Genomic DNA, 24396 nt, shown 5'->3' on the forward strand with positions numbered 1-24396 from the left:
AACTCAATTGTGTTCACATTAATAACAACAGAAGAACAGATAAGACTAAGCTATAGGCTGGAGGATAAGCCTGGTCTGCTGGGTGGCATTGCAGAACCGGTCTCGGCACAAAGGAGCATTTATCAGACTCTGTGGAACCTTTTTGGTAACATGATCCACTGACTACAGGCACTGTACATTGTAGCTGCTATAGCTCACTGCGGGATAAAGTCCATGATATAAAACAATGAGTCATTTCAAATCCTCCTCTAGCCCCTCTCTTTAGACCGTCTTCTTTAGTGACACTGAGAGTCTTTGAGTTTTTTTTTTTTTTTTTTTTTGGTAGTAATATATCAGTATATGTTCAAAGACTTGTATGTTTATGTAATCCATCCTCCCCCTTACCAAAGGCTGTGACATTATACTGCTTTTGACGTCTGCAACCACAGTGATAAATTGTTTTGGTTCTTCAGGGGAAGACTTGCTCTTTTATGCTCAGAAACCAGTTTCCTTCCTGGAGAGGAAAGTCCAGTACTGCCCTTGATCTGTCCTCTGACAGAAGAGGACGTTGGACCTCAGTGTTGAGGCTGCCAAAATGTATTTACCCAAGCTTTTATCACCTAATCCAGCCAGCCAGCTGCTATTGTTGCTGCTCAGTGAAACTGTTAATGGTACTGTCAAAATGACTTGATGATTCAGTTGAGCCTTTAACCTGGTGCCAGCCAAGCTCCCTCCTGAGTTTTCTAATCGGCCAATCAGTTTAAATGCAAATGATAAAAAAAAAAGTACAATGAAACAAATGCAACTGATTCATCTCAGGCCACACCCTCACAGCGTCACCTGGTCGATGTGAGGTAAGCGAGACGAACTTCTAGTCAGACCAGCTGGCAGAAGATAAGAGAGCCAGAAGCCTGCTCTACAGGTCTGTCAGGAGAGCTGACAGCAAAGAGCTACCTGCAAACACACATCCGTTTTCTCTGTTTGCCTCTAAAGAAAAGAGCTGAGCCATTGTCATGAGTGTATGTGGTTTTGTGTGTGTTTATGTGTGTGTGTGGAGGCCGGTCTGAACTGCCATATTCAAATGTGGCCACATTTGAGCTGTTACAATGATGTTTTTAATTGGCCTAGAATTATGTGATTTTGTGTGTGTGTGTGTGTGTGTGTGTGTGTGTTTGTGTGTGTGTGTATCTTCATTACATTGCTCTGGTCCCATTCCCATATCAGTAATATACTATTGCTGTGTGATGACAGCTGCTCACTTTCTTCACTTTAAGTGGTGCCTCGGAGTCTGTGACCAGTGATTGAGTCAAAACTAATGTTGTTTGCATAAAGCTTTAAAGGCAGTGAATTAAAAAAGGGTCTTCTAATTCGTGGGGTGTTTGTTTAGTTTTATTATTTTTACAGTAAATCATGAAGAAGAAGCACACCACAAACAAACCCACCAACTGTTATGGTTTTTGGTGATGCCGTGTAATGTTTTTGTGGTGATTCACATCCATAATTTTGTGTCACGTCTAATTGTGAATCATCCGGACAACAAATACTCCTCTTACACCACTACCAATGTAATAACAGGGCTGTTTGCTTCACGTATGATAATAGATAGGCACGAGCAGATATGTATGTCAAGGATAAGTATGCGCGCTCTGTAATCTGCTGTTGCAGAGATGCGAATTTTGAAGACGTCATGCCACTTGTTCAGAAATACCCTCATGGTTACCACACTCCGGTGGCATGCGCTCCTCATGTGAAATGACCTCACATGTAGCAGACAATGGACAGGATGAGTCAGAGAAGATAAGAAAAAACAGTGAAGATGAAAGATAGGAATACTGTACTGCAGTCTGTGTTCTTTGGAAAATCTTAATTTCTATCTGTCATTAAGGTTATAATGAAAACCTGGTCCTTCATTAGTGGATGCAACATGTGAATGACCGACCAATAGTAGAACAAATCTGTTCTCTATTAAAGTTGAGTTAAAGCAAATATTCCTTTAAGTTAACACACATGAGTTACAGTTAATGAAAGATTTTTGGAGATAGTTTAACATGAAAATTACTTTATATCATGTGATTAAAGATTAATCTGTTGGGATTAATCTCAGATTTATTCAGTATCAAAAGTGAAAGCCAAATTCTGTAATGAGGTTCATCCTGGAGTATCAAGGTGTCATGATCCTGACTCTTGGGAAGCCCCACAGCAGGTTTCTGTTACTTCATGAGTACGTGACACACCAGTGGTGGGCAGTTATTCAGTACATCAAGTACAGTTTTGACGTACTTGTAAAACACTTGAGTACTTTTTTTTTAATGCTACTTTACAGTCCTGCTCCATTACATTTCATAGAAAACAATTGTATTTTTTACTTGACTACATTTATCTGACTGCTAGATCTGCTAGTTACAAAACATAAAAACTTCTAAAATTTGATGAGTTGTTCAGTTAAAAAAAACTGCCGTATGTTTGGTTTGATTTAGTGAAAAAAAAAATCCACCTGTGTAGGAGGTATAGTTCAAGCCGTTTTCCCTGAAAATCAACCTGTTTCAAGAAATTTCTCAAGTCAACTCTTTCAGAATTCTAATCGTTCATTGTCGGTGGAGCAGTTCCTGGCTGACTGAATCTAATTATGTTCCTATTAGTCTCATTTCCTAATGATATTGGATTGTTGTGTTTTAACGGAGACATGCCAGATGAAAAAAACAAAAATGGACAGATTCTTATGAAAGTGAAGTTATCTCTTTCTTTTTTTTTTCTTCCCAGTGAATGTGCCCCAACCACACAGACGCACTCCTTCAACAGTGGTGACACAAACAGCCTGAGTAAGCCGATTTACTGTGCTGTGAGTAACCGGACAGCAACCAGTCACTCTCTGCTGAACATGTTCTGACAAAACTTATCACACTCTCAGAAAGTTGAGTGACACACACAAAGTCTATTGCCATTAACCCATTAGGCTACATCATGTGTTGGCAAACAGTCATCAGTGTCTGTCTGCCTGAGAACCTGTGTGTACCTGTATGCACATTCGTACCATATATTCAAATATATGTTGTTTGGGGTATGTTGACACTGGTGTGAGTGCATGTATGTGAATCCACATGCGTGTAGCAGAGGTTACATGGGACAATGGGAGTTGTGCTGACTTGCATCATGCCCTCACTTGCTCACTGCCACCATGTGTGTTGGGGAGATGTCACAACACCCCCCCCCACCCCCACCCCCCCCCCCCCGCCTCCCTCTTCTCTTCACCCCCCACCCCGACGCCACTGTGAGAACACTTCACCCCCTTGATTCCCAGACGTGAACACACCCAATGTACAGACTCACCTCCAATCAAATCTCACACTTCCCTTATGCAAATGACGCTCAGTATTCCTTTCTAAATGTGGTTAACTGTCACTTCTCAAAATATACTCACACAGTCAATTCAAAAGGGCCTCGGTCCATCTCACCATCTCCTCTCCAGTTTAGCTACAGATTAAGATGCAGCTTGATAAGCAGCATGAAACCAAACTAAATCTCACTGCTGGGACACGCAATTTTAATTCTTTACTTACTGTACCTTTCATATTACAGTATATAGACTGATTTGATACAACAGGGAATCAAAATTGGCAAGATCAGCCACACAGCTTTAATCTAACCTAAACACTTCTCACTGTAATACAATATTGTATCTTTCTTTTTCCTCCACAAAAGTAATTGTGCACGTTTTTTTTAAATTTAAATAGTATTTCTTTTGATTTTTAGTAGAAATCCCTGATAAGTAATTCCGTCCAGTAAGTTACAGTTCCAAAAGAAGGGGATCTGCAAAGACACTTTTTGTTACCAAAACAAAGACGGCTGTTTGGCTGTTTAATCCACGATCAGTGTGTATCTCACACTTGATAATAATGACTGGATTTGTTTCTCCCTGCGACCCCCGACTAAGTCGTTCAGGACAAATAGCTGTTGAATCTTTTAATTCAAATCAGAAGGAAGGTGTTAAGATCTGACTCCTACTCTCTATTCTAGTAAGATAATACAGTTGTTTGCTGGCGATCTTCAAGAGAATAGGTCAGCAGATGTGTCCTATAGAGTGGGTAGTGTGTTGATAAGATTGTGTCACCTTTAGTGAGTAAACCATTACTCAGACTTTTGCCAGATTATGCCTTTTCATCAATGAAGCAAGCTTGGACATACAGAGGGCTGAACATGATGGTTTCACAATAAACAACAACATCAGATTTATACTGTATGTACAAGTCATAAGCAAAATTAGCAATTTACAAAATAAATGTACTTATTTTAATAGTACTTAAAGAAAACAAGATGCATACATAAAAATACAGTCAGAATTTATGAGAATTTGCTAATTTATAACAATAGAATTTCAATTTTTTTTTTTTTTAGTTTTTAGAGCAAGTATAGAAGATAAAGTGTTTTGCACCTATGCATATATTAGTACTTACATCCTGTACTTGTGTAAACAGGTTAGTGATGCACAGTATTTCAGCTGTATTGTGTGTTTCAGTGTGTATGTCCTTTTTGTGCTTAGAGAATACTTACTATAATGAAGTCAGTCAAATAACAAATGTCACAACATGATTGTGAATTCAGGGAAAGCACATTATAACAGCAGCACTTTTCACACCAGTTTCTTCTCTTAACACTACAAACACAACGGCTGATTGCACTACTTTTTCACAGCTGTAGTATCCTGTGTGTCCTGGGCTGTGTGTGGAGAGCTAACAATGTCCAGCATGTCTACAGGTCGTCAGTAACATAATGAGACCTGAGAGGAGGCCTGATTGAAGTGCTAATGCCCTAATCATTCCCTGAGTTCTGAATGCGCTCTTCAACTGTCTCATCTCGAAAGCTGCATGTACTTCAGCTCTGCACCACTTTGATCATGTAAGGTCACTGATGGTCACTATGAATTCATTATGTCCTTTGATGACTAAAGAGTAAGATAAAGGCTAAAACTGACAACATTCTGTGTAATGGAAAGAACTGTAGCTGATAATGCAGTGAATGGCTCCAGTGTAATTCAGTCCCTTAGATATGACATTGCAGGGTCCAGCAATGTAAAATGAGCAGAGGATTGTGATTATCCACAGCTGTCGACTTTGCTTGCAAGTGTTGGAGGCTGTTTGCATATCAGTCTTCCTGTGTGTTACTCAACTGCATGAATGACCCAGAGGATTCATGGAGGCAAACTAAAGCTGTTAACTGTGGGACAGAAATAATCGTTGTTGCCTCCAGACACAGTCAAAGTCAGGAACTGGGACAATTCTCGTTGGCTTTGCTTGACACCGAAACTGACAGTTTATGTTTTCACAAAAATAATGGGAGTTTTTTTTTCCCCCAACAGACTTGCGCAGTCAATATGTCAGTGACAGGTTGGCTTTTGGTATGCCAATGAACTCTACAAGAGAAACACATGGGAAACAGGAAAATAGACAATTATATGCAGTGATAAACAAAAAACACAGCCCCCCAATTATAATGTCCCGCACACCTGTCACCAATTCTCAGAAACATAGGTCTAGGTAAAGATAAAAATACAACAACAGCAACAACAAGAAAAATCAGAGCAGAGTTTTTCTTTTTTCCTTTCTTTGTTTGTGTGAAAGAGACACTGTGAGCCTTGCCAAGTCTTCCCCAAAGCATAACTGTTCAAACTGCCAATTTAGATGACCGAGGAGCAGCAGTAGTGAGCCAATAGGCTTTGTCCTCGTCCAGGCAGACCTGTCTGTGCACCTGCTGATTCCCAGGCCTCTTTGCCAATCTTCGACTACAGTGAAACCCAGCAAGAGTGAAACTGGCCCAGAGCCAGAGGAAGACCTGGTTGACTACTCCTGACACAATTGCTAAAAGCAGGGGATCCTGGGAGGAGGACCAGCCCTAAGTGTGGAGATGAGAAAAATAGATGACTAACCATGAGAAGAGAAAGAGAGGAGGAGGAGGAGGAGAAGGAACAGTTCACTGAACTCCTGGGAACCTAAAACCTGTCCGACGTGGCCTTCATGATTGCTCAATGATTGTGCTATGACTGCACAATCTGTATGAGTGTTTGTGTTTGCATCATGTATGAGTGGATAACCACATATTCTCTATATTGTTCATTTTTTTTATATTTTATGTTTTTGAATGAAAGTGAAAGATTTTGCAAAACATCTGTGTTGTGAATGAAAGACCAGAAAACAGTTCGTGTGGAAAAGAGTCATAAATAAGACATGACATTCAAGGTTGTTTCTCACAGGACTCTCATGGCCTGTCTTGACCCTGGGCTGCTACCTTTCAAGATGTTAACAACCATAGTGCCCCTGACCTTTGCCTGCCCTCACACAAACCTGAACATCCCTTACCTTTCTGCAAAACACAGAGCCACATGGTGTAAAGCAACAGCGATGGGATGAATCTTTTTATGAACAGTGATCACATTTCAAAGTGTTCCTTTGACTCCTTCCGAGGACACTAAAAAAACAGAGGAATTAAGACTGTCTACATTTAGATGATATTTCCAGTTTGTTACAAATTTGTGTTCCTTTTTTCTCCATTGCATACATAATTTTTCTCAATCAGGACAACAGTGCACTCAATAAATCAATTGCTGAAACCTGGAAACATAGTGACATTGCTGCAACAAAGTCTGTCAGGGCAAGAAACACAAGCAGTCAGACAATCAAGCAGGTTGTAAACAAGCCAACAGTTTAGCTAGATCACCATATAAAGTTTGTATGGCTAACATATTATCAAACAGGGGCTTATTTGCCTATCTAGCAGTCATGGGGTAACATTAACATTCATTTGGGGTCACTTTATCTTCCCCTGGTGAATGCAAGTCCAAAATTCACTTTCCTTTTAGCTCTGTTTTGGTCTCCACCAACTTCTGAGGGCAAAATTTGGTTTAGAGCCTTTTAGCTGAAAACAGGCTGCTCTTATCTGTGTCCAGAAACGATGATAGAACTGTGAGAGTGAATTTAAATAGTAATGTTGTGGGCCTTAAAAACAAAACAATGAGCGAAAGGACACCAAAACATTCAATGGAACTGAGGGAAATTGCAGAGTTGGGAGATAATTCTTTGTGTGTTCATGATTACAAGTGGCCCCTTTCACATTGTGCAGTCATTTGATTTGCTTTTACTACAAAAATATGAATATATTAGAAATATATTTCTAATATATTCATATTAGAAAATATGAATTTAAATCCTTGTATACCTTTGATATTCTAAGAATGTCGGTGGATCAAGCTTTCCAAACGGCCATGACTGGTACCAACTGCTCGCTGTGAGTCAAATCAAAGTTCATCATGAGTCCACTTGTGTCAGCGGTGTCAGGTGACAAAGCACCAGCTCCTTTCTGCGACCTCTCCATACGAGGTCATCAGGCCGAGACGTAGGATGTCCCGCTTTAACCCATTGATAACAGCCGTTCAAACAGAACCCTGACACATGAAGGCATGATGGACAGCGCACTGACTAATGGCAAACAGATTGCTGATGTATTGGGGTGAGTGTGTGTTTTTAATCCTCTTGCTCGTCTGTGACTCATCCACCCTGCTCAGAACAAATGCACTGCAGAGCTGCTAGGTCCACAAGTCTTTTATAACCCCTTGATTCTTCTTTCCCTGTCATGTTAACCCCTGTTTGCTGTACAAGGAATCGTCCGTCCACGTTCATTTTACTCCAACTCTGGCTAAAAACATACACTGAAGGTCTTTTTATGCAGCTAGGTTACTGAGGTTGTCAAATTTTATTAACAATGTGCCTACCACCATTGTTGTAACAAACCAGCGCACTGCTGCTCTTTATTTGCAACCGGTGAATCTGACTCAATCACTCCTCTGAATGCCACTCTCCCGTGTCTCTAGCACTTTCAAAAAAGGCACAACCAGGCGCAGCAATCAGTCACAGCATGGCACTGCCAGACCATATCAGCAGTCATGTGGATTGCATTAGAATTGGTCAGCCCACGGCACAGCTGGAGACCAGAGGTTACTTATCATATCCTTGGATAGGGAGACGGTTCAGGAAAAGTACCTGGTGTGGTGATGAGGATTATTCAGACTTCCTGTGGAGAACAGTGCTTGCTGCTTTTTAATGCTTTTGGTGTCTCTTTTTAAAAACACTTCCCTGAATGCAAAGTAATTGTTGCTATCAGACGTGATGACTGATCATGACTGCGGATTGTGGACTCATAACACTGCAAACATGCCGTTCTAAAAATACACAAAACACAGAAGCTATCATTCGCACTTCATTTATTTGCATCACATCACTCCAACATGTAAAAAAGACGCACAGGTCAGAGAGGGCAGATGGACAGTGATATAAAATTGAACAAAACCACTTTATGGAGAGCATCAATGCATTTAAAATCCATGTCTTATCTAATATTTCATAAACATAAACATTACATATGAACTGTTTTAACAAACAGAATAGGTTATACAATGAACAGACTTCCACAAGAAGCATAGTAAAGCATTGCCCTGGTTCTGGTCACATACATACACTTGTATATCCACCAGGTATCATTACACTGGATTGCAAAATATGATTTTCTTTTGTACAGTTATCACAAGCACAACGCCTTTTCTTTTAAAAAAAAAAAGTGTATTACCTACACTGACACTCACACAGTGGCTGTTTAGCATCCTCTAACTCTGTACACGCTGGGCTATTCAGAAGATAAGGAGTGTATTGAGCATATAAACAAAGAGGGGCATATAAAAAAGCCAGGCCAATGGTGGAGGTGGTGGGAGGATCCGCAGGGTGGAAGTAAAGACTCCTGCAGTGCTTGCTTATACAGATGCAGATTGATGAGAGACGGGAACAAAAAGCCAAAGGTTACTGCTCCCATGCAACCTTTCACATCAGACAACAGGATTTTCTAGCAAGTTCCTATGCCAATCTGAAGATTCACACAAAGGACACACATACATTTGTTTCTGATTTGTCTCAAGTAAAATCCTCCTGCTGTGCTTCTTTATCAGAAATGTTAGAGCTGATAAAATTCTAGTCAAGATGAATGTTAGGGGTGATAAGGATTGTCAGCCAGAAAATACCCTCCCAAACCAGCCAGGGGAGCTTTCACACACAGGTAAGAATGTGGCACCTCGCACTGCAACCTGAACTTGCAGCTCCTGCATATAAAAAAGCTGGTGCAGCCAGACTGCAAGAATACAACAAAGAAGTGGCTAACGCCCATCTGCTCAAATAAAAGCCCTGACACTTTCTGTTTCTATCTTGCTTACATTAAAAGGCTGCAATTGGTTGCAAAGCTCCCAATGCAAATTCTTAGCATTTACATGATGGCCTGGTTTTTCTTTCTGTGGCTGTATGTTCAGCAAGTTACCCTGATTCACTGTTCACCTCCTTTAAAGGTTCAATTCACTGCTCTTTTCTCTCACCAGTAGTGGATACACATGAAAGAATATGCATACTTAAAAAAAAGTAGACTGTCTTCTGTTGTTCTAGAACAATATTCATTTGAATATAATGTGAATAACACTGCTGTTCTGAGGTCTATCTAATGGAGAGTGAAACCAGACCCTGCCTGAGAATGACCCAGAATCCTCTCTGCCTTCTCCACTGATGTTTGTTCCCAATGCTCACTGTGCCCATGTCTTGCTTCTCTTACACCGTTTGGCAACCCAGAATAAAATAAGCCAAATAATTAACAAGAGGAAGATGCTAAACTACCACAGATAGGGCCTGTGACATCAAGTCAAAGTAAGGAATTTAAATAAATAAAATATTTGTCCACGACCCACAGGGTTAACGGTCTGAGTTCAGATGAAGCAGAAGAACTTCTTCCAGCTGCACCTGGAAAAAGCTTTGGTGCGCCTGTCAGAAAACCTCCTCTTCTTGGTCTTGCGAGCTTTGTTCTTAATGGCGGCAAAGATGGCCGCATCAAATGCCTCCTTCAAGTTCTTTTGCGTGAGTGATGAACACTCAATGTAGTCCGTAGCCCTGATCTTCTCCGCCATGCTCCGGGCTCGGGAGTTCAGCACTGGCTTGACATTAGATTTGTCCAAGTTGATGAGGACGTTCACGTCCAGTAAGAGGTCCGACTGCGTCCCAACAAGTATGATGGGCGAGGATGGGTTGTAAGCCCGAATCTCTGGAACCCACTTCTTGGTGATGTTGTGAAACGAGGTGGGGTTGACCATGCTGAAGCACAGGAGGAAGACATCCGTGTGAGCATAGGATAGAGATCTGAACTCATCAAACTCCTCCTGGATGGAACATAAGGACAAAAAGCAGAGTTAGTGTCAATGAAACTATGAACAGATATGTTTGTGGAATGAGTGAAAGTCACTGACTCTGAAACGTCAGGAAAAGATCACTCATTAAAATGAGTGGTGAAATCTTGTTACTGAGTCACATTGGATTAAGCAGCAATGTGGCACAGTTTGCACCTTCATAGTCTCTTGTATTGTATTAACAATAGGGATCTGATGCTATATATTATGTGTAACATAAATTATCAATAGATTATCAATTATCAATAGAAGAATTTAGTATTACAAACTGTATACTAAAAAAACCCAAAACAACAAGCTGTGCTTGTCTTACCTGTCCAGCAGTGTCCAAAAGCTGAACTTTGACCGGAGATCCTTCTACTTGGACCTGACCTGTTGGAAACCACAGACATGTTTATTTATTTCTGACATATTTCAAAGAGATAAAACATCAATAGGACATACTGAAGGCAAGACACCGAATAAAATGTTTTGAAACTTACTAGAGCTACCTTCAAATATTAGTATTAGTAACTAACCTACAAACAAACATCATTTCAGAATAGCATATTTAGATCTGTGTAACTATTAAATGTATGTTGTATTAATGTGGAAGTAGTGGCACATAATTGCCTTTAGGTCCAAACTAGATTAGTAACACATCACACCAGCACTCATGCAGTTACTCTATTCTTAATACAACTCCTCACTCTATATTACACTGTCAGAAAAAACACCTTGGAAAATTGGTCAAAGCAAAAATACGAGTTCAGATCACTCACCGGAGAACACATCAAAGCCTGTCTGCTTGTACTCTGTCGGGTAACCATTGGAGGTGTAGCTGACAATCATGCTGGTCTTCCCGACGGCTCCGTCTCCGACCAGCATACAGCTGATAACACCGGGCTCCAGCTCATCCTCCCGGGTCAGCCCGCAAGCGGAGGGCACTCGGGACTCGTGATAAAAGTAATCCATATGAGGTGGCATGTCGAGACGCACATTAAACTTCTGACTGCAGACTCCTCTCCTGTCTGATCCTAGAGACTAGATACTGAGAGAGTCAGCTGAGTGGTCTGTCTCTCACATATCTCCAGGCTGCTTGTCCTGCTCTGACTGACGGGCGACATGTGTGGGATGGGACGTTTGTTGGGCAAGTTTGTGCTCAGATATGTTCTGATTTGCATAGACACTCCCACAGAGAAAAAAAAGCTTCATGGGCAGACAGACAGACAGACAGACAGATAGAGTTCCAATTGTACCTCAAATTACCTAAAAATATATGAATTTAAACTTGAAAACTTCTCATCTATCATTTACTATTATTTATTGCTGTTATTTTAACGTGTATTTATTAATGTATTGCTTCCCGTCTTTTTTCTTTTGTCACATTTTCTTGTTATATTTAACTTAATGTATAATTTATATGGATGTATTCATTTGTTTTTTGCGAGAGGGACAGATGTCATGCACCTCCAATGCCACGGTTCTTATAACACAGTGTTATCACGTCTACGCTCTAATTTTGGGCGAACTGCGCCCCCCTGTGACAAAGATGGGCACTACACACTAAATGTGATCACATGATTCCCTGTGTCACCTGATTGTCCGAGTCCACCCTGTGTGCTGTGCAGTCGGAAGCTAAGTTAGCTGTTATGATAGCGCGAATGGTTGATATTTCATATATTCATATGTTTATGTTCCAGTGTATAATATATTCTACACTTTGCATCTCAGTTTAGATGATGCGGTGAGAGGAAATGCGTTGGTGAGCCCTGAACTGGGGGGAAGTTGTGATAGCTAGTTAGCTAGCTGTTTAGCCATGTCGTCTTAGAATTGACTCTTCGCCAGCGTTTCTCTCTGGAGAGAATTTATTTCACAGGTGTTGAAATAAGGTGAAATAAGGTACATTAAGCCATGGCTTCAATTCTTGATGAGTACGAGGACTCGCAAAACACAAGGCAGAGTGCGCAGCAGCACAGCCGCCTGTCGAATGCCAACATCGGGATAGCACATTCAGGTAGGTCGCCCTCCTCTCGGGAGATGCTCCGTCAGATCAAATACATGCAAGGATGTATATTAGGATTATCAATGCGTAATAAACGTTAAAGTTCGGCCGCCATTTTGTGGAGGCATCCTTGTACTGACAGAAACGCTTTCCTTCTCGTTAGGTTTTGTGAATGTGAGACTTGAGGAAGAGAAACCGATATTCAACAAGCAGAGAATCGATTTTACACCCCCAGAGAAGATAAACCATCTTGCGGTCTGCAACAATCAGCTCTGCATGAGCCTGGGAAAGGACACCCTGCTGAGGCAAATAACACTATCATAAACACTTAAAACACTGTGTTAATGGTCACTAGTGTTTGTATGGTTTTGATTGGATTAGTTTGAGTTAATGGCTGTTCTTCACTGTGATTAGTACTCATTTGCTGTTATTGTTGTTTACTGAAGCCTCTAAAAGAGTTGTTATTGCTGCTGATAGTAATGTTTTCATGTTCTGTTGTGTACAGGATTGACTTGGCCAAACCAGATCAGCCTAATCAGATTGAATTAGGAAGGAAAGATGACAGCAAAGTGCACAGACTATTCCTGGACCCCACAGGTGAGAAAAGTCACACCGTGTATTCAGATTTTCAATTAATTTCATTTCATGGATCATAATTACATGAGTAATTTACTATATTGTTCATTGTTGGGTACTCTGTCGTAATTCATGAGGTAAAATTATATGGGAATATTATCAGCCATGAAACTCGTGTCTACTATGGCTTAGCTTGGATGAATGGAAATCTACTTTTAAGACAGCATTTTTAAGTTATTAAGTAAAAATGTTTCAGAGTCTACAGCAACACCAGTGCCCCATGCTCGATGCTATTGAATAATTTATAGTATAACTCTGGCAGTGTCATGGTTATGATTTATTAACAACAGCAGCCATGTCCCTCCTCCATATTTTCCTACTGCAGGCTCCCATGTGCTGATCAGCCTGAGCACCAGCGAGTGTCTGTACCTCAACAGGAACACCCAGAAGGTACGCAGTCTGTCCCGCTGGAGAGGCCACCTCATCGAGAGCGTGGGCTGGAACAAGCTGCTGGGCAATGAGACCAGCACGGGACCCATCTTGGTTGGCACCAGTCAAGGCATCATCTTTGAGGCTGAGATCTCTGCAAGTGAGGGCAGCTTGTTCAACACCAATCCAGACCAATACTTCAGACAGGTCAGAGAATGTCTTATTGTCTGAGACGGCAATATTTGGTCATAAGAATGTACATTTTTTGCATATGTACTGTTTGAAGATATTGCTCGGTTTACCCATGTTACTATAAGTAATACTGACCCACATGTTTTATTCCTGCCTAAACAATTCCATGTTCTTATGCTGAGGCAGGTCCACGCCTTGGAGGAGGATGGGAAGCCAGCACCTGTCTGCTGCCTGGAAGTGGAGCGTGGCCTGGAGAACAAGTACTTCATCATCGCCACCACCCGGAAACGCTTGTTCCAGTTTGTGGGTAAGGTGGCCGAGGGGTCAGAGCAGCAAGGCTTCAGCTCCATCTTCAATCAGAACCAGGACCTGCTGCCCAGTTTCCAGGAGTTCCCAGCCAACATGGGCTACAGTGAGATCACCTTCTACACCTCAAAGCTGCGGACCTCCCCTAAGGCGTTTGCCTGGATGATGGGTAATGGTGTTCTTTATGGTCAGTTGGACTACGTCAGGCCTGATTCCCTGCTGAGTGATGTGCAGGTAAATGTTTGCGTTTGGGAGAGTATTCACATGTCTCAATAATGTTTACCTCTATCTAATTTTCATTTCACATACTTCTCCATATTTCCTCCCTGGCAATCAAACAGGTATGGGAGTACACCCCGGACATTGACCTTACTGTCAAAAAACCAATCTCCATTGTGCTGACACAGTTCCACTTCCTGCTGTTGCTGCATGACCGAGTTAAGGCCATCTGCACTCTGAACGGACAGGTGGTATATGAGGATGTGTTCCCAGATAAATTTGGCACCCTCAAGAAGATGATCAAGGACCCAGTTGGTGGGTTGGTGTGGATCTACACTGAGCGGGCAGTTTTCCGGTATCACATCCAGCGCGAGGCCAGGGACGTCTGGCAAATGTACATGAGCATGAATAAATTTGATTTGGCAAAGGAGTACTGCCGTGACCGGCCTGAGTGCATGGACATGGTGCTGGCAAAGGAGGCTGAGCACTGCTTCCAGAATAAGCGATACCTAGAGAGTGCCAAGTGCTACGCACTGACACAGAACTACTTTGAAGAGATAGCACTCAAGTTCATCGAAGCCAAACAAGAGGAAGCCTTGAAGGAGTTCTTATTGAAGAAACTAAATAATTTGAAACAGAGCGAGAGAACGCAGATCACCTTGCTCGTCACGTGGCTAGCAGAGCTCTACCTGAACCGCCTCGGCCAGCTGGAGAGTGATGGCAACAGCGTGATCTTTCAGGAGACCCGTGATGAGTTCCGCCACTTCCTCAGCAGCTCCAAGCACAAAGAGTGCCTGTTCAACAATCGCAGCACCATCTACGACCTGCTGGCCAGCCACGGCAACGTCGACGACATGGTTTACTTCTCAGTTGTCATGCAGGACTACGAGAGAGTGATATCCCACTACTGCCAACATGATGACTACAGCGCCGCTCTGGATGTGCTTTCCAAGCACTGTGATCAGAAGCTTTTTTACAAGTTCTCCCCCGTCCTCATGCAGCACATTCCGAAAAAAGTAGTGGACGCGTGGATTCAGATGGGCCAGAAGCTGGACCCAAAGAAGCTCATCCCAGCTCTGATGAACTACAGCCAGATGGGCAGCACCCAGCAGATCAGTGAAACCATCCGCTACATGGAGTTCTGTGTGTACGAGCTCAATGTGACTGAGGAAGCAATCCATAACTACCTGCTGTCGCTCTACGCTAAGTATAAGCCGGACTCTCTGCTGTTGTATTTGGAGCAAGCAGGTACACACGCTTCAGAGATACACTATGACTTGAAGTACGCTCTTAGATTGTGTGCTGAACATGGCTACCTCCGGGCCTGTGTCCTGGTTTATAGGATTATGGAACTGTATGAGGAAGCAGTGGATCTTGCTTTACAAGTAAGTGATGCATAATTACTTACAGAAAATTATCCAGATCATTATTAAAAATCCCTGTTCTTTGTAATCTTTGACAAAATTTGACAGGTCCACTTACTTAAAATGCATTTATTACCCATAGGTAGATGTCGACTTGGCCAAGGCATGCGCTGACCTGCCTGAGGATGACGAGGAACTGAGGAAAAAGCTTTGGCTGAAGATTGCCCGGCATGTTGTGCAGGAGGAGAAAGATGTGAAGAAAGCCATGAACTGTCTGTCCAGCTGCAACCTGCTCAAGATTGAAGACATCCTGCCCTTCTTCCCGGACTTTGTCACCATCGACCACTTTAAGGTTTGTAACCTTGTATTTCCTTTCAGGTCTTTTGAGGAATGTAATCATTTGTAGTCAAATTCTATTCACCATGGTTTCTCAGGAGGCCATCTGCATCTCCCTGGAGGAGTACAACCAGCACATTGAGGAGCTCAAGCAGGAAATGGAGGAAGCTACAGAAAGTGCTAAACGCATCAGAGAAGACATCCAAGAAATGAGGAACAAATACGGTGTTGTGGATTCCCAAGAAAAATGTGCTGCTTGTGACTTTCCGTTACTCAACAGGCCCTTCTATTTATTCCTGTGTGGACACATGTTCCACTATGACTGCCTGTTCCAGGTAAAACCATTTTATAGAATATCAACTCAGCTCCAAAAATTCTGAACAGGTTCAGTGTAGTAATAATTCCCATATGTTCCTTTTCCTCCTTTTAGGAAGTGACCCCTCACCTGTCGGCCTACAAGCAGAGTCGCCTGGACGAGCTGCAGAAAAAGCTGGCTGCAACCACGCAATCCTCCAAGTCACGCCATCGCCCACTGCCCAAGGACGATGGAGACACTTCCAGCCTGGGAAAGGGCACTGCAGGCACAACCCGGGAGCAGATAAAATCGGACATCGATGACATCATTGCATCTGAGTGTGTGTACTGCGGCGAACTAATGATCAAATCCATCGACAAGCCTTTCATTGATCCACAGAAATTTGAGGAGGAGAAATCCAGCTGGCTATGAATGAGGCCTCCTGTTCTCCCCATGTGGAAAAGAGACACGACAGTCCACTATTTGTATGCTTGTGAAATTGCATCATCCATAGAACAGACCCAGTCAGTTGATACAGACATTAACCTGATTACCTGTTGGTAGTGCCTACTGTTGAAAACTGTGTCAGCTTCAGTTGCTTTCCTTAGAATACACTTCTTTTGATGGTGGTATATGAAGCTGATTTAAAGACCTTTGCACTTTGTATGGAAGCATTTAGTGAAAAGTGCACATGAATTGACACTGACGATGTGGTGATGTAAATTAATGCCAGGACTCTACAGTACATACATGTGCCTGAACCTCTGATTATATTGGTTGAAAAAGATTCAGATTTAACTACACCATACACTGATTAACAGCATTAGCTTATGCACTTGTTTGTTCCATTAAAATATAACATGCACTTGAACAATATCTGTTTCTCTCTAGCTGAGTTCAGCTTCTCCAATCTACAGCCTGGTGTTCATCTAGCAGTTAATGTGGGACAGGTTAATAAACTGATACTTCATATATTCTCTGTTTTGCAGTTCAGTTGTGGCAAATTAAAGAGCATCAGTACTGATGGACTGATTATTCTGGTTGTTTAAAGTGTAGTAAATATTTAAGAAATGATTTCAACTATCAGCTGCACTGAGAGAAATCAAAACAGTTCTTCAGAAGGCCATCTCCAGAGGAATTAAAAAAAAAAAAAGCTGAAGCAGAACATGGAAAAGAGCATATTTACACAGCACAAGAGGAAGATGTGTAACTGATGGTTTGGGATTGAGCTGTGGTTTAACAAAGATTTGTTTCGGCCACTTTGACGGCATTATTGGTTTGATCTACCTGCTCCATGTGTTTATTTTCTGATTTAAAATGTGGTCTATATCACATAATCATTACTACTATAAATTACTAAATTTTATTATACTTATAGATATAAATAAGCATTTAATTTTTGAAAAATGCCATTCACTGTCAACACCTGAAGCCAGATAAGTTTATAATTGTCACGTTTTTGTGGGCATTAAACTGCCTCACCTAAAACGGAGTTCCCTTCTGATGACGTAAGACGTAGCTCGGTAATCTTCGCAGTGAGCAGACACTATTAATCAACATCGGAAATTCATCGATACGTTTGCATTAGTTGTGCCTATACGGCCCAGAACGGTATATATGGTGGACGTTTAGCGAACTTTATTAACTAAAGGTAGCGCTGGGATGTCTTGTCACAGTCGCGTCCTTGGAGATATCGAAGAGCGAACGACCCTCTCTCTGCGATTGATTGAAACGCCTGCTCCTTGCTGTATCCTCGCCATGGCGTCGTGTCTCTGCTCTCTCAGTAACAGAAAGTGGCCGCCTCTCTGCTGTTGCTGCCGACTCAAAGCTCACAGACTCGCTCGGCGCCTCAAACCGCCATTTTGGAGTCAGAGAACCGAGAGTCGGCAGCAGCGACGAGAGAGACGAAAAGGGGGACACGGGGCCGAGGTGAGAGACTCCGTGGTGGTTGTTATGGCGAAGGAGCAATGGGGGAAGATGGCCGGGAGGGAGAAAGAATTAAAACATGGGGATCATTCGTTCACCAGGCAACCGAGTCCCCGCTCGTGTCCGCAACAAGGGTACGAGAGGCGCGGGCGGAGGGCCTGGCTGTCGCTGTATCGCAACTAACTAGCTAAAGAATCGCCATTAAACCAATATCATATCTTAATACATTGTTTAGGAAGGGAGGTGGTAGCCTTAAAGAGACAGGGCCGATTTGAATACTTCATATTAATGGTGTGAGAGGACGTCTGAGTCAAAACGCTTTAGTATTTCATAAGCTAACGTTACTGATGACAAGCTACATTAGACAGGAGGTAGCAGGGAGGTAGTCGTACTGTACCAAAGGTTGGATGTTGGGCAAACCAACTACCAAAGCTAATTGATATCTTTAGCGTGGCATACTTAAACCAACAAGCTGTCTGCGAGTGTATTCCAGCACCTTGACCCTTTAGTATCATTGATCGGAGGCAGTGCAGCCTGTGCTTACATAGCGAGGCAGCTAACGGTCGTTAGCTTGCAAGCTACAATACAGTGCACCATCCAAGGTTAGCTAGCAAAGCCTGGCGAGTGCTAGCGTGGACCTGCTAGCTAAATATATTATAACGACACAATAGCAAAAAGAAGGAAAACACAGCTCTCAGGTTTTCTTCATTTGAAAAAGAAGACCAGACTCTTGCTTGGCTTTAGTTCTTGTCATCCTCCCATATACAAGGCAATGAACTTGTCTCAGAAAGTCTGAGCAGTAATTACAGACAAGTTGTATAAGTTAACCACACAAAATGTTACAGTCGAAACAGTCACCTGTCCACTTAGAAATAAAATGAAATCGTAGACACTACTTTAATATTTGGCAGTCGTTAACCGTATAATTGATTATATGAAACAATTTACATTAGATCAAGTATAATTGCTTAACAGCTCTTTATTGCCAGTGATGCAAGAATAGGAAATAGGTAAAATCAAGTAGACATCAGCTAGCCCTTATACTTTCTTTTATATAGTATTTATATTATAAACATTGTAATTATTTACAATTTATATATTAATAGTAGTGGATAGTAGTGGAGAAATTACGTGTTGTTTATTGTTTTATTATTTGACATTTGTGAACAAAAAATGTTTTATGGAAGCAGTTCTTTATTTTATAGTCAGGAACACTCACATTTGCTGTATTGCACATTAAAGCAAATTCCCTTTAAGCAGAACACATAACATGTAAAAGTGCACTAGCCTCTCCATGAAAACACTTTTCACACTTGTCATTTCAATATCTGTGTGTGACAGCGTGTTTCTTGTTTTGTAGGGTTTTTCACCTTTGTCTGATCATTTCTCTTGGCATCAAGAACAATGACATCCTTTATTGAGAAGGTAGGTCCACTATGCTGTATTTTGAACTACAAATTTTGAGCTGGTTTAATTCTGCATGCCAAACCATTGGAGGAGGGTAACCTTATATTTGGAATAAATTACTCTGACAACATCTGAGATGTGGGTGGTGATTGAGAGGTTTGTAACAAGGCTGTAACGAGAGTTTCTCCTGCATCCCAGATTTTGCTGGCTGGGAAAATCTGGATAGGGATAACAAAGGCATAATTCAAAAACTGCCTCTGAACATCAAATGAGCAATTTACAAATCCTTTTAAGCTGTATGAATCTTCATACCTTTGGTTAGGTGGATTACAGCAAACAGACAAAGCCTTACTCATCCTACAGTTAGCACTGTCCTGTGCTGCTCATTGTGACCTTGAACTGTTTGCCCATCCATGTTTCTCTCTTCTACTTCTCTCTCTTCAGTAAAAGTTCCTGCCCTGCTGGGCAGAGGTGTCTGTGCTGCATGGCGTCAGGGCAGGGTGGCCGGCTGGATTTGGGGGTATCAGGGACCTCTGGCCTGGCCAAACCTCTCTACTTGCAACGCTTAGAAAGATCCCTGAAGTTGGACAGTTTCCTGCGCCAGACTGCCACCATCTTCAACAGAGACGTAACCAGGTACAGGCAGAGGGGAGTTGAGGGTGGGCATACTCAACCACTGGTTTGTTCCAGGGTACAGCCTAGGACCAGTTTCAGTGGGTATTGCTGTTTAAAGACAGCTCTTCCTTGGATGTAGAGATTAGTGCTGTCAGTGCAATTTTTTTGTTACAGGCTTGCAAGCTGAACCAATAGCAGCTAGATGAATAAAAAACATTAAAGTGCATTTTTGCAATCTTCCATCAGATCTCTAGACCAACTGTACTGTTAAATAAAGCAAAAATTTAATTTCAGAGGGACTTAAGTTCTTTTCTGTTTTACATTACATGTGGTAGATCCGGTCAGTAGTACGCAACGCTGTACCACAATATGTTCCCCTGGCGCTTTCCCTTTCATGGCTGAAGTGCCCTTGAGCAAGGCGTGTTTGTGTGTATTCATTGCTCCTGGTGTGTGTGTGTGTGTGTTCACTACTCATGGATGGGTTTAATGCAGTGGTCAGATTTCCTGTGTGTTTTAAAATTATACTTGTACAATAAATGATTCTTCTTCTGTCATGCATATAGTGTTTATATGACCAGATACATATCCAAGAATAAAAGTGAGATACAGGATGCAGATGTTAGGCTTACAGCGATGTATTTCTCATATTCTAGTGATGACAGTGATGACAACGATAGTGCACTGGGGACAGGGCTATCACTGGACCACTCCACTCAACATACAGCTTTGACAGTGAAGAGTGAGTCATGTGAGCAGGGGGATGGATTGACGGAGGGCAAACCCCTCAATGGAGTTCTGCTGCAAGGTAAAGGTACGATACACACAGACACTTTTAATAATGTTATTCATATATTACAACAGAAGCATGTCCTTACTGCTGTCATTTACTCTGTCATGGCAGATATGGCTAATGTATATTCATTTACTCAATCAGATTGTGTATATGATGCCATTCTGTTCTTATAAACCCCACCTACAGATCAAAAGTCAGATAAAACAAGCCTCTACAATTTCTCCAAGCTGAAGAAAAACAGGAAATGGCTCAAGGTATTTTATAAACATATTCCTATCATGCTGCCCATTAAAGCATTCAGTCTGTTTAATAGATTAAGCTAAATAACCAATAAATTAATACACAAAGATATTAGGTGCGGCCCTACTTAATTTATTCTCTCACTTTATTCTCTCACTTACTACCCTCAGCTTCCTTTAACCACATTCCTCCTCTGTCTCTTGCAGAGTATCTTACTGAGTGATGACACTACAGACTCGGACACCGACTCCGATGACTCTGACTTCAGTTTGTCTCGGGAGGAGCTGCATGACATGCTGAGGCTACATCGCTACACAAGGCAGCACCAGAGCAAGTTCCACTCCGACCGGGAGGTACACATCCTCATATATACGGTACCCAGAAATATTTAGAATACAGCTAAACATATGTTTTTGAAATGTCATCGTTGTGTTTTTTTTCTGTCGGTCTATACCTGTCCTACAGCTTCACCAATATCAGTACTACAGCACTGGACTCCTCTCTACGCATGACCCCTTCTACGAGCAACAGCGACACCTGCTGGGTCCAAAGAAGAAGAAAATCAAAGATGAAAAGAAATTCAAGGGTAAAGACAAAAAAGAAATCTCTGGAATCTCCTGGAGTCATGATCGTGTCAATGCAGCACAGGAGAATGAACTGGATAAGTACTGGAATAGTTGACTAGATTTCAGCTTTTTAAAATGTGACCCCTTTTTTTTTCAGCCAAACTGAAAAAGGTGAAGAAGAAGAAGAAACGTGGAGAGGGAGAATTTCTGGAAGAGGGGCGTCCTTATGTCACCAAGATCTTCGCCAAGTTTTCCCATGATGCACCACTGCCCATGGTGAAGAAGAAACATCTGACCATTGAGCAGCTCAATGCGCGGCGGCGCAAGGTCTGGCTCACCATCGCCAAAAAGGAGATCCCCAAGGTTAGTATGAAAGACACTAATAAAGAAAATGGTCAGTCATTAATCCTCATTTTCAGAGGTTCATTAGTCTTAATTCTCTTATTTATACCTATTTTGCAGTCTTTCAAGCAGAAGACTTCCGCTAAGAACTTGGTGTTGACCAATGCTAAAAAGGTAAGTCAAGTGTACACACTACTGCTTTGATGGCACTAACTTCTAAAGATTTTATCCTGAAAAACTGTCAAACAGACTTGTGGAAAAATACTTCAGACTGTTGCAATTTTCAGCTGATAGTCGACTTGTTGACACCAACTCTCATTGCTTAAAAGTGCAAGTGTTAATTGTAGCTTCATTCAAACATATAATCTCTGTTTTGTTTGTACCAGCTGGCTCATCAGTGCATGCGAGAAGTGCGGCGTGCGGCTATCCAGGCTCAGAAGAACTGTAAGGAGACGCTACCCCGGGCTCGACGTCTTACCAAGGAGATGATGCTTTACTGGAAGAAATATGAAAAAGTGGAGAAGGAGCACAGGAAGAGGGCAGAGAAGGAGGCCCTGGAGCAACGTAAGCTGGATGAGGAAATGAGAGAGGTAAGTGGAATCGAAATTGTTGTCTTTAGAGGTTACTTATTCGGCTTTTGCTTTCCACAGCAGATTCTGTATTGCAATAATTGCACCACTGAAAGCACTGAAATATATATTAAAAAAAAAAAGTATAGATTTCAGATATACTACCCTCTGAAATTCCTGAATGGTGATATATGCTTTCCTCCGTCTCTTGCAGGCCAAACGTCAGCAGCGCAAACTAAATTTCCTCATAACCCAGACAGAGCTCTATGCTCATTTTATGAGTGGTAAACCCAGCGTGGGGGGTCCAGGAGGAGACACAGCTCAGGAGGAAATTCTTAGAAAGCTTGAAGACACTGCAGCTCAGAGACAGATAGACATTGGAGGAGGCGTAATGGTCAACATGGGACAGGAAGACTATGGTATGAATATCTCAGTCAAGTTTGTTGTTGTTGTGTCCGCTGAACAGAACTGGAACTCTGTAGTAATTGTTTTTATTTACGTTTCCTGAGTCCCTTTGTTTAGATGTTGACCAAGTTCCCCTGTACGATGTTGTGTAAATTTAAATGCCAACATGAGACAGTTATCAGTGTATTTATTGCCTCTTTAGCCAGTTTTCTATCTGTAGATTATATTTAATGTTTTTCCCCCTGTGTAGTTTTACTATGCCTTTGAGCCAGGACCTCCTGAAAATATGAAGGAGGTCGTTTAGATGACAGTGTTTGTCAATCAACACTATCATTTGTCATTGCAAGTTACAATCTGCTGCTTCCTAATAATAAACTACAATTCATTAGAAAATACATGGGAATCATTCCTGGTAGAATTCCATTGTTGTAGGCTTGCTGTGTGGAATAGGCTTTTGTATGTGGGAAAGAAATGTCAGATTGAACTAGATTCTGTGGTTTTATGCACAAGTTGATTGTATGCGATTTCAGATAGTGAATACTACAAGTCTCAGGCCCTGAGGAATGCCCAAGAAGCTTACCAGATTCATCAAGAGAGAGTAAGTAGATGCATGCACTCCCTTAGAGGTGTACTCCTCCCACACAAACATACACACACTGATACTACTACCCTTTCTATGCTGTGCCAATCCCCAAACCTCTCCCTGTAGACGCGAATGTTTGATGAGGAGGCAAAAGACAGCCGCAGCGCGTCTCTGCATGCAGCTGGTGGCTCGTCCTCAGCCGCCGGCTCTGGGTTTGGAGAGAGCTACAGCCTTTCCAACCCATCCATCCACGCCGGTGAAGACATTCCTCAGCCCACCATCTTCAATGGCAAGCTCAAGGGTTATCAACTCAAAGGCATGAACTGGCTGGCAAACCTCTACGAACAGGTGTGCATATCTCTGTCTGTCTGTCATCTCTGTGCCTAAAATTCAAGACCTGTCTGGATTTGTGTCTTAGGTTCATGGGAATATTTTCTGTGACCCTTAATGTTTTGTTTGTTTCGGGTTTCCTAATGTTTATTATTGAATTAGAAAAACCTAGAGTTGCAAGAATTATTTTCAGTTACTTTGTGTGCAGCCACCAATCTAACACATAAGTTGCAGTATAACTTTTGGCCAGCAGATGTGCTGCATGGGTTCTCAGTTCACTGTTTCTGAATCAATTCAAACACACAGTTTTTAGGGTTTTTTTTTGTTTTACAGTCATTGCTGGGTGTTTTTTGGGCATTCAGATAATTTCATATTATGCTGTACTTGATTTTACATGTTGAATGATTTATTTTCTCCTTTGTTTTCTTATCTCTCTGCAGGGAATCAATGGAATCCTGGCAGATGAGATGGGACTGGGGAAGACAGTCCAGAGTATTGCCCTTTTGGCACACCTTGCAGAGGTGAGAGAGAACATCGGGCCAAAGGGGTTCATTCACCACACACTTCAAAAAACGTTGTGGAATATTCAATTGTCTCTGCTGTTAATACAGAGTTATGAAAACATCTGACATCCAGCTCCTTTGTGCACCTGCATCCTTTAAAGAGTCCCTGGTTTCTGGCTGAG

The 24396-nt window shown here is 41.9% G+C and overlaps 3 protein-coding genes across 6 annotated transcripts in view; 2 read left to right on the forward strand and 1 right to left on the reverse strand.

Annotated features, from left to right (window-relative positions):
- Positions 1-8210: 8210 nt before the first annotated feature.
- rhov (ras homolog family member V) lies at positions 8211-11339 on the reverse strand. The gene is made up of 3 exons (XM_041064855.1): positions 10996-11339; positions 10548-10606; positions 8211-10207 (listed from the first exon to the last, which is right to left on the reverse strand). Exons 1-3 carry the CDS (start codon positions 11198-11200, stop codon positions 9761-9763), a joined length of 711 nt encoding a protein of 236 aa, XP_040920789.1. The 5' UTR covers positions 11201-11339; the 3' UTR covers positions 8211-9760.
- A 475-nt stretch (positions 11340-11814) lies between these two features.
- Positions 11815-16959, forward strand: vps18 (VPS18 core subunit of CORVET and HOPS complexes). The gene is made up of 9 exons (XM_041064834.1): positions 11815-12230; positions 12382-12523; positions 12724-12815; positions 13180-13430; positions 13602-13955; positions 14063-15325; positions 15447-15656; positions 15739-15975; positions 16071-16959. Exons 1-9 carry the CDS (start codon positions 12128-12130, stop codon positions 16365-16367), a joined length of 2949 nt encoding a protein of 982 aa, XP_040920768.1. The 5' UTR covers positions 11815-12127; the 3' UTR covers positions 16368-16959.
- A 776-nt stretch (positions 16960-17735) lies between these two features.
- Positions 17736-24396, forward strand: part of ino80 (INO80 complex ATPase subunit) — a 35690-nt gene continuing 29029 nt past the window's right edge. For 2 of the 4 annotated variants that reach the window (XM_041064935.1, XM_041064938.1), the window contains exons 1-14: positions 17736-17864; positions 19222-19286; positions 19713-19904; positions 20537-20694; positions 20863-20930; positions 21123-21269; positions 21382-21502; positions 21640-21845; positions 21945-21998; positions 22211-22414; positions 22608-22812; positions 23329-23396; positions 23508-23729; positions 24152-24232. In XM_041064935.1, the coding sequence (XP_040920869.1) occupies positions 19753-19904; positions 20537-20694; positions 20863-20930; positions 21123-21269; positions 21382-21502; positions 21640-21845; positions 21945-21998; positions 22211-22414; positions 22608-22812; positions 23329-23396; positions 23508-23729; positions 24152-24232 (1686 nt within the window). In that variant the 5' untranslated portion in view covers positions 17736-17864; positions 19222-19286; positions 19713-19752. Of the gene's footprint in view, positions 17865-17889; positions 17996-19221; positions 19287-19712; positions 19905-20536; positions 20695-20862; positions 20931-21122; positions 21270-21381; positions 21503-21639; positions 21846-21944; positions 21999-22210; positions 22415-22607; positions 22813-23328; positions 23397-23507; positions 23730-24151; positions 24233-24396 lie in introns of those variants that run through there. The other 2 variants (XM_041064937.1, XM_041064936.1) reach the window with 2 other exon arrangements.

Source organism: Toxotes jaculatrix, chromosome 19 (genome assembly GCF_017976425.1).
Source record: "Toxotes jaculatrix isolate fToxJac2 chromosome 19, fToxJac2.pri, whole genome shotgun sequence".
NCBI classification, from domain to species: domain Eukaryota; kingdom Metazoa; phylum Chordata; class Actinopteri; family Toxotidae; genus Toxotes; species Toxotes jaculatrix.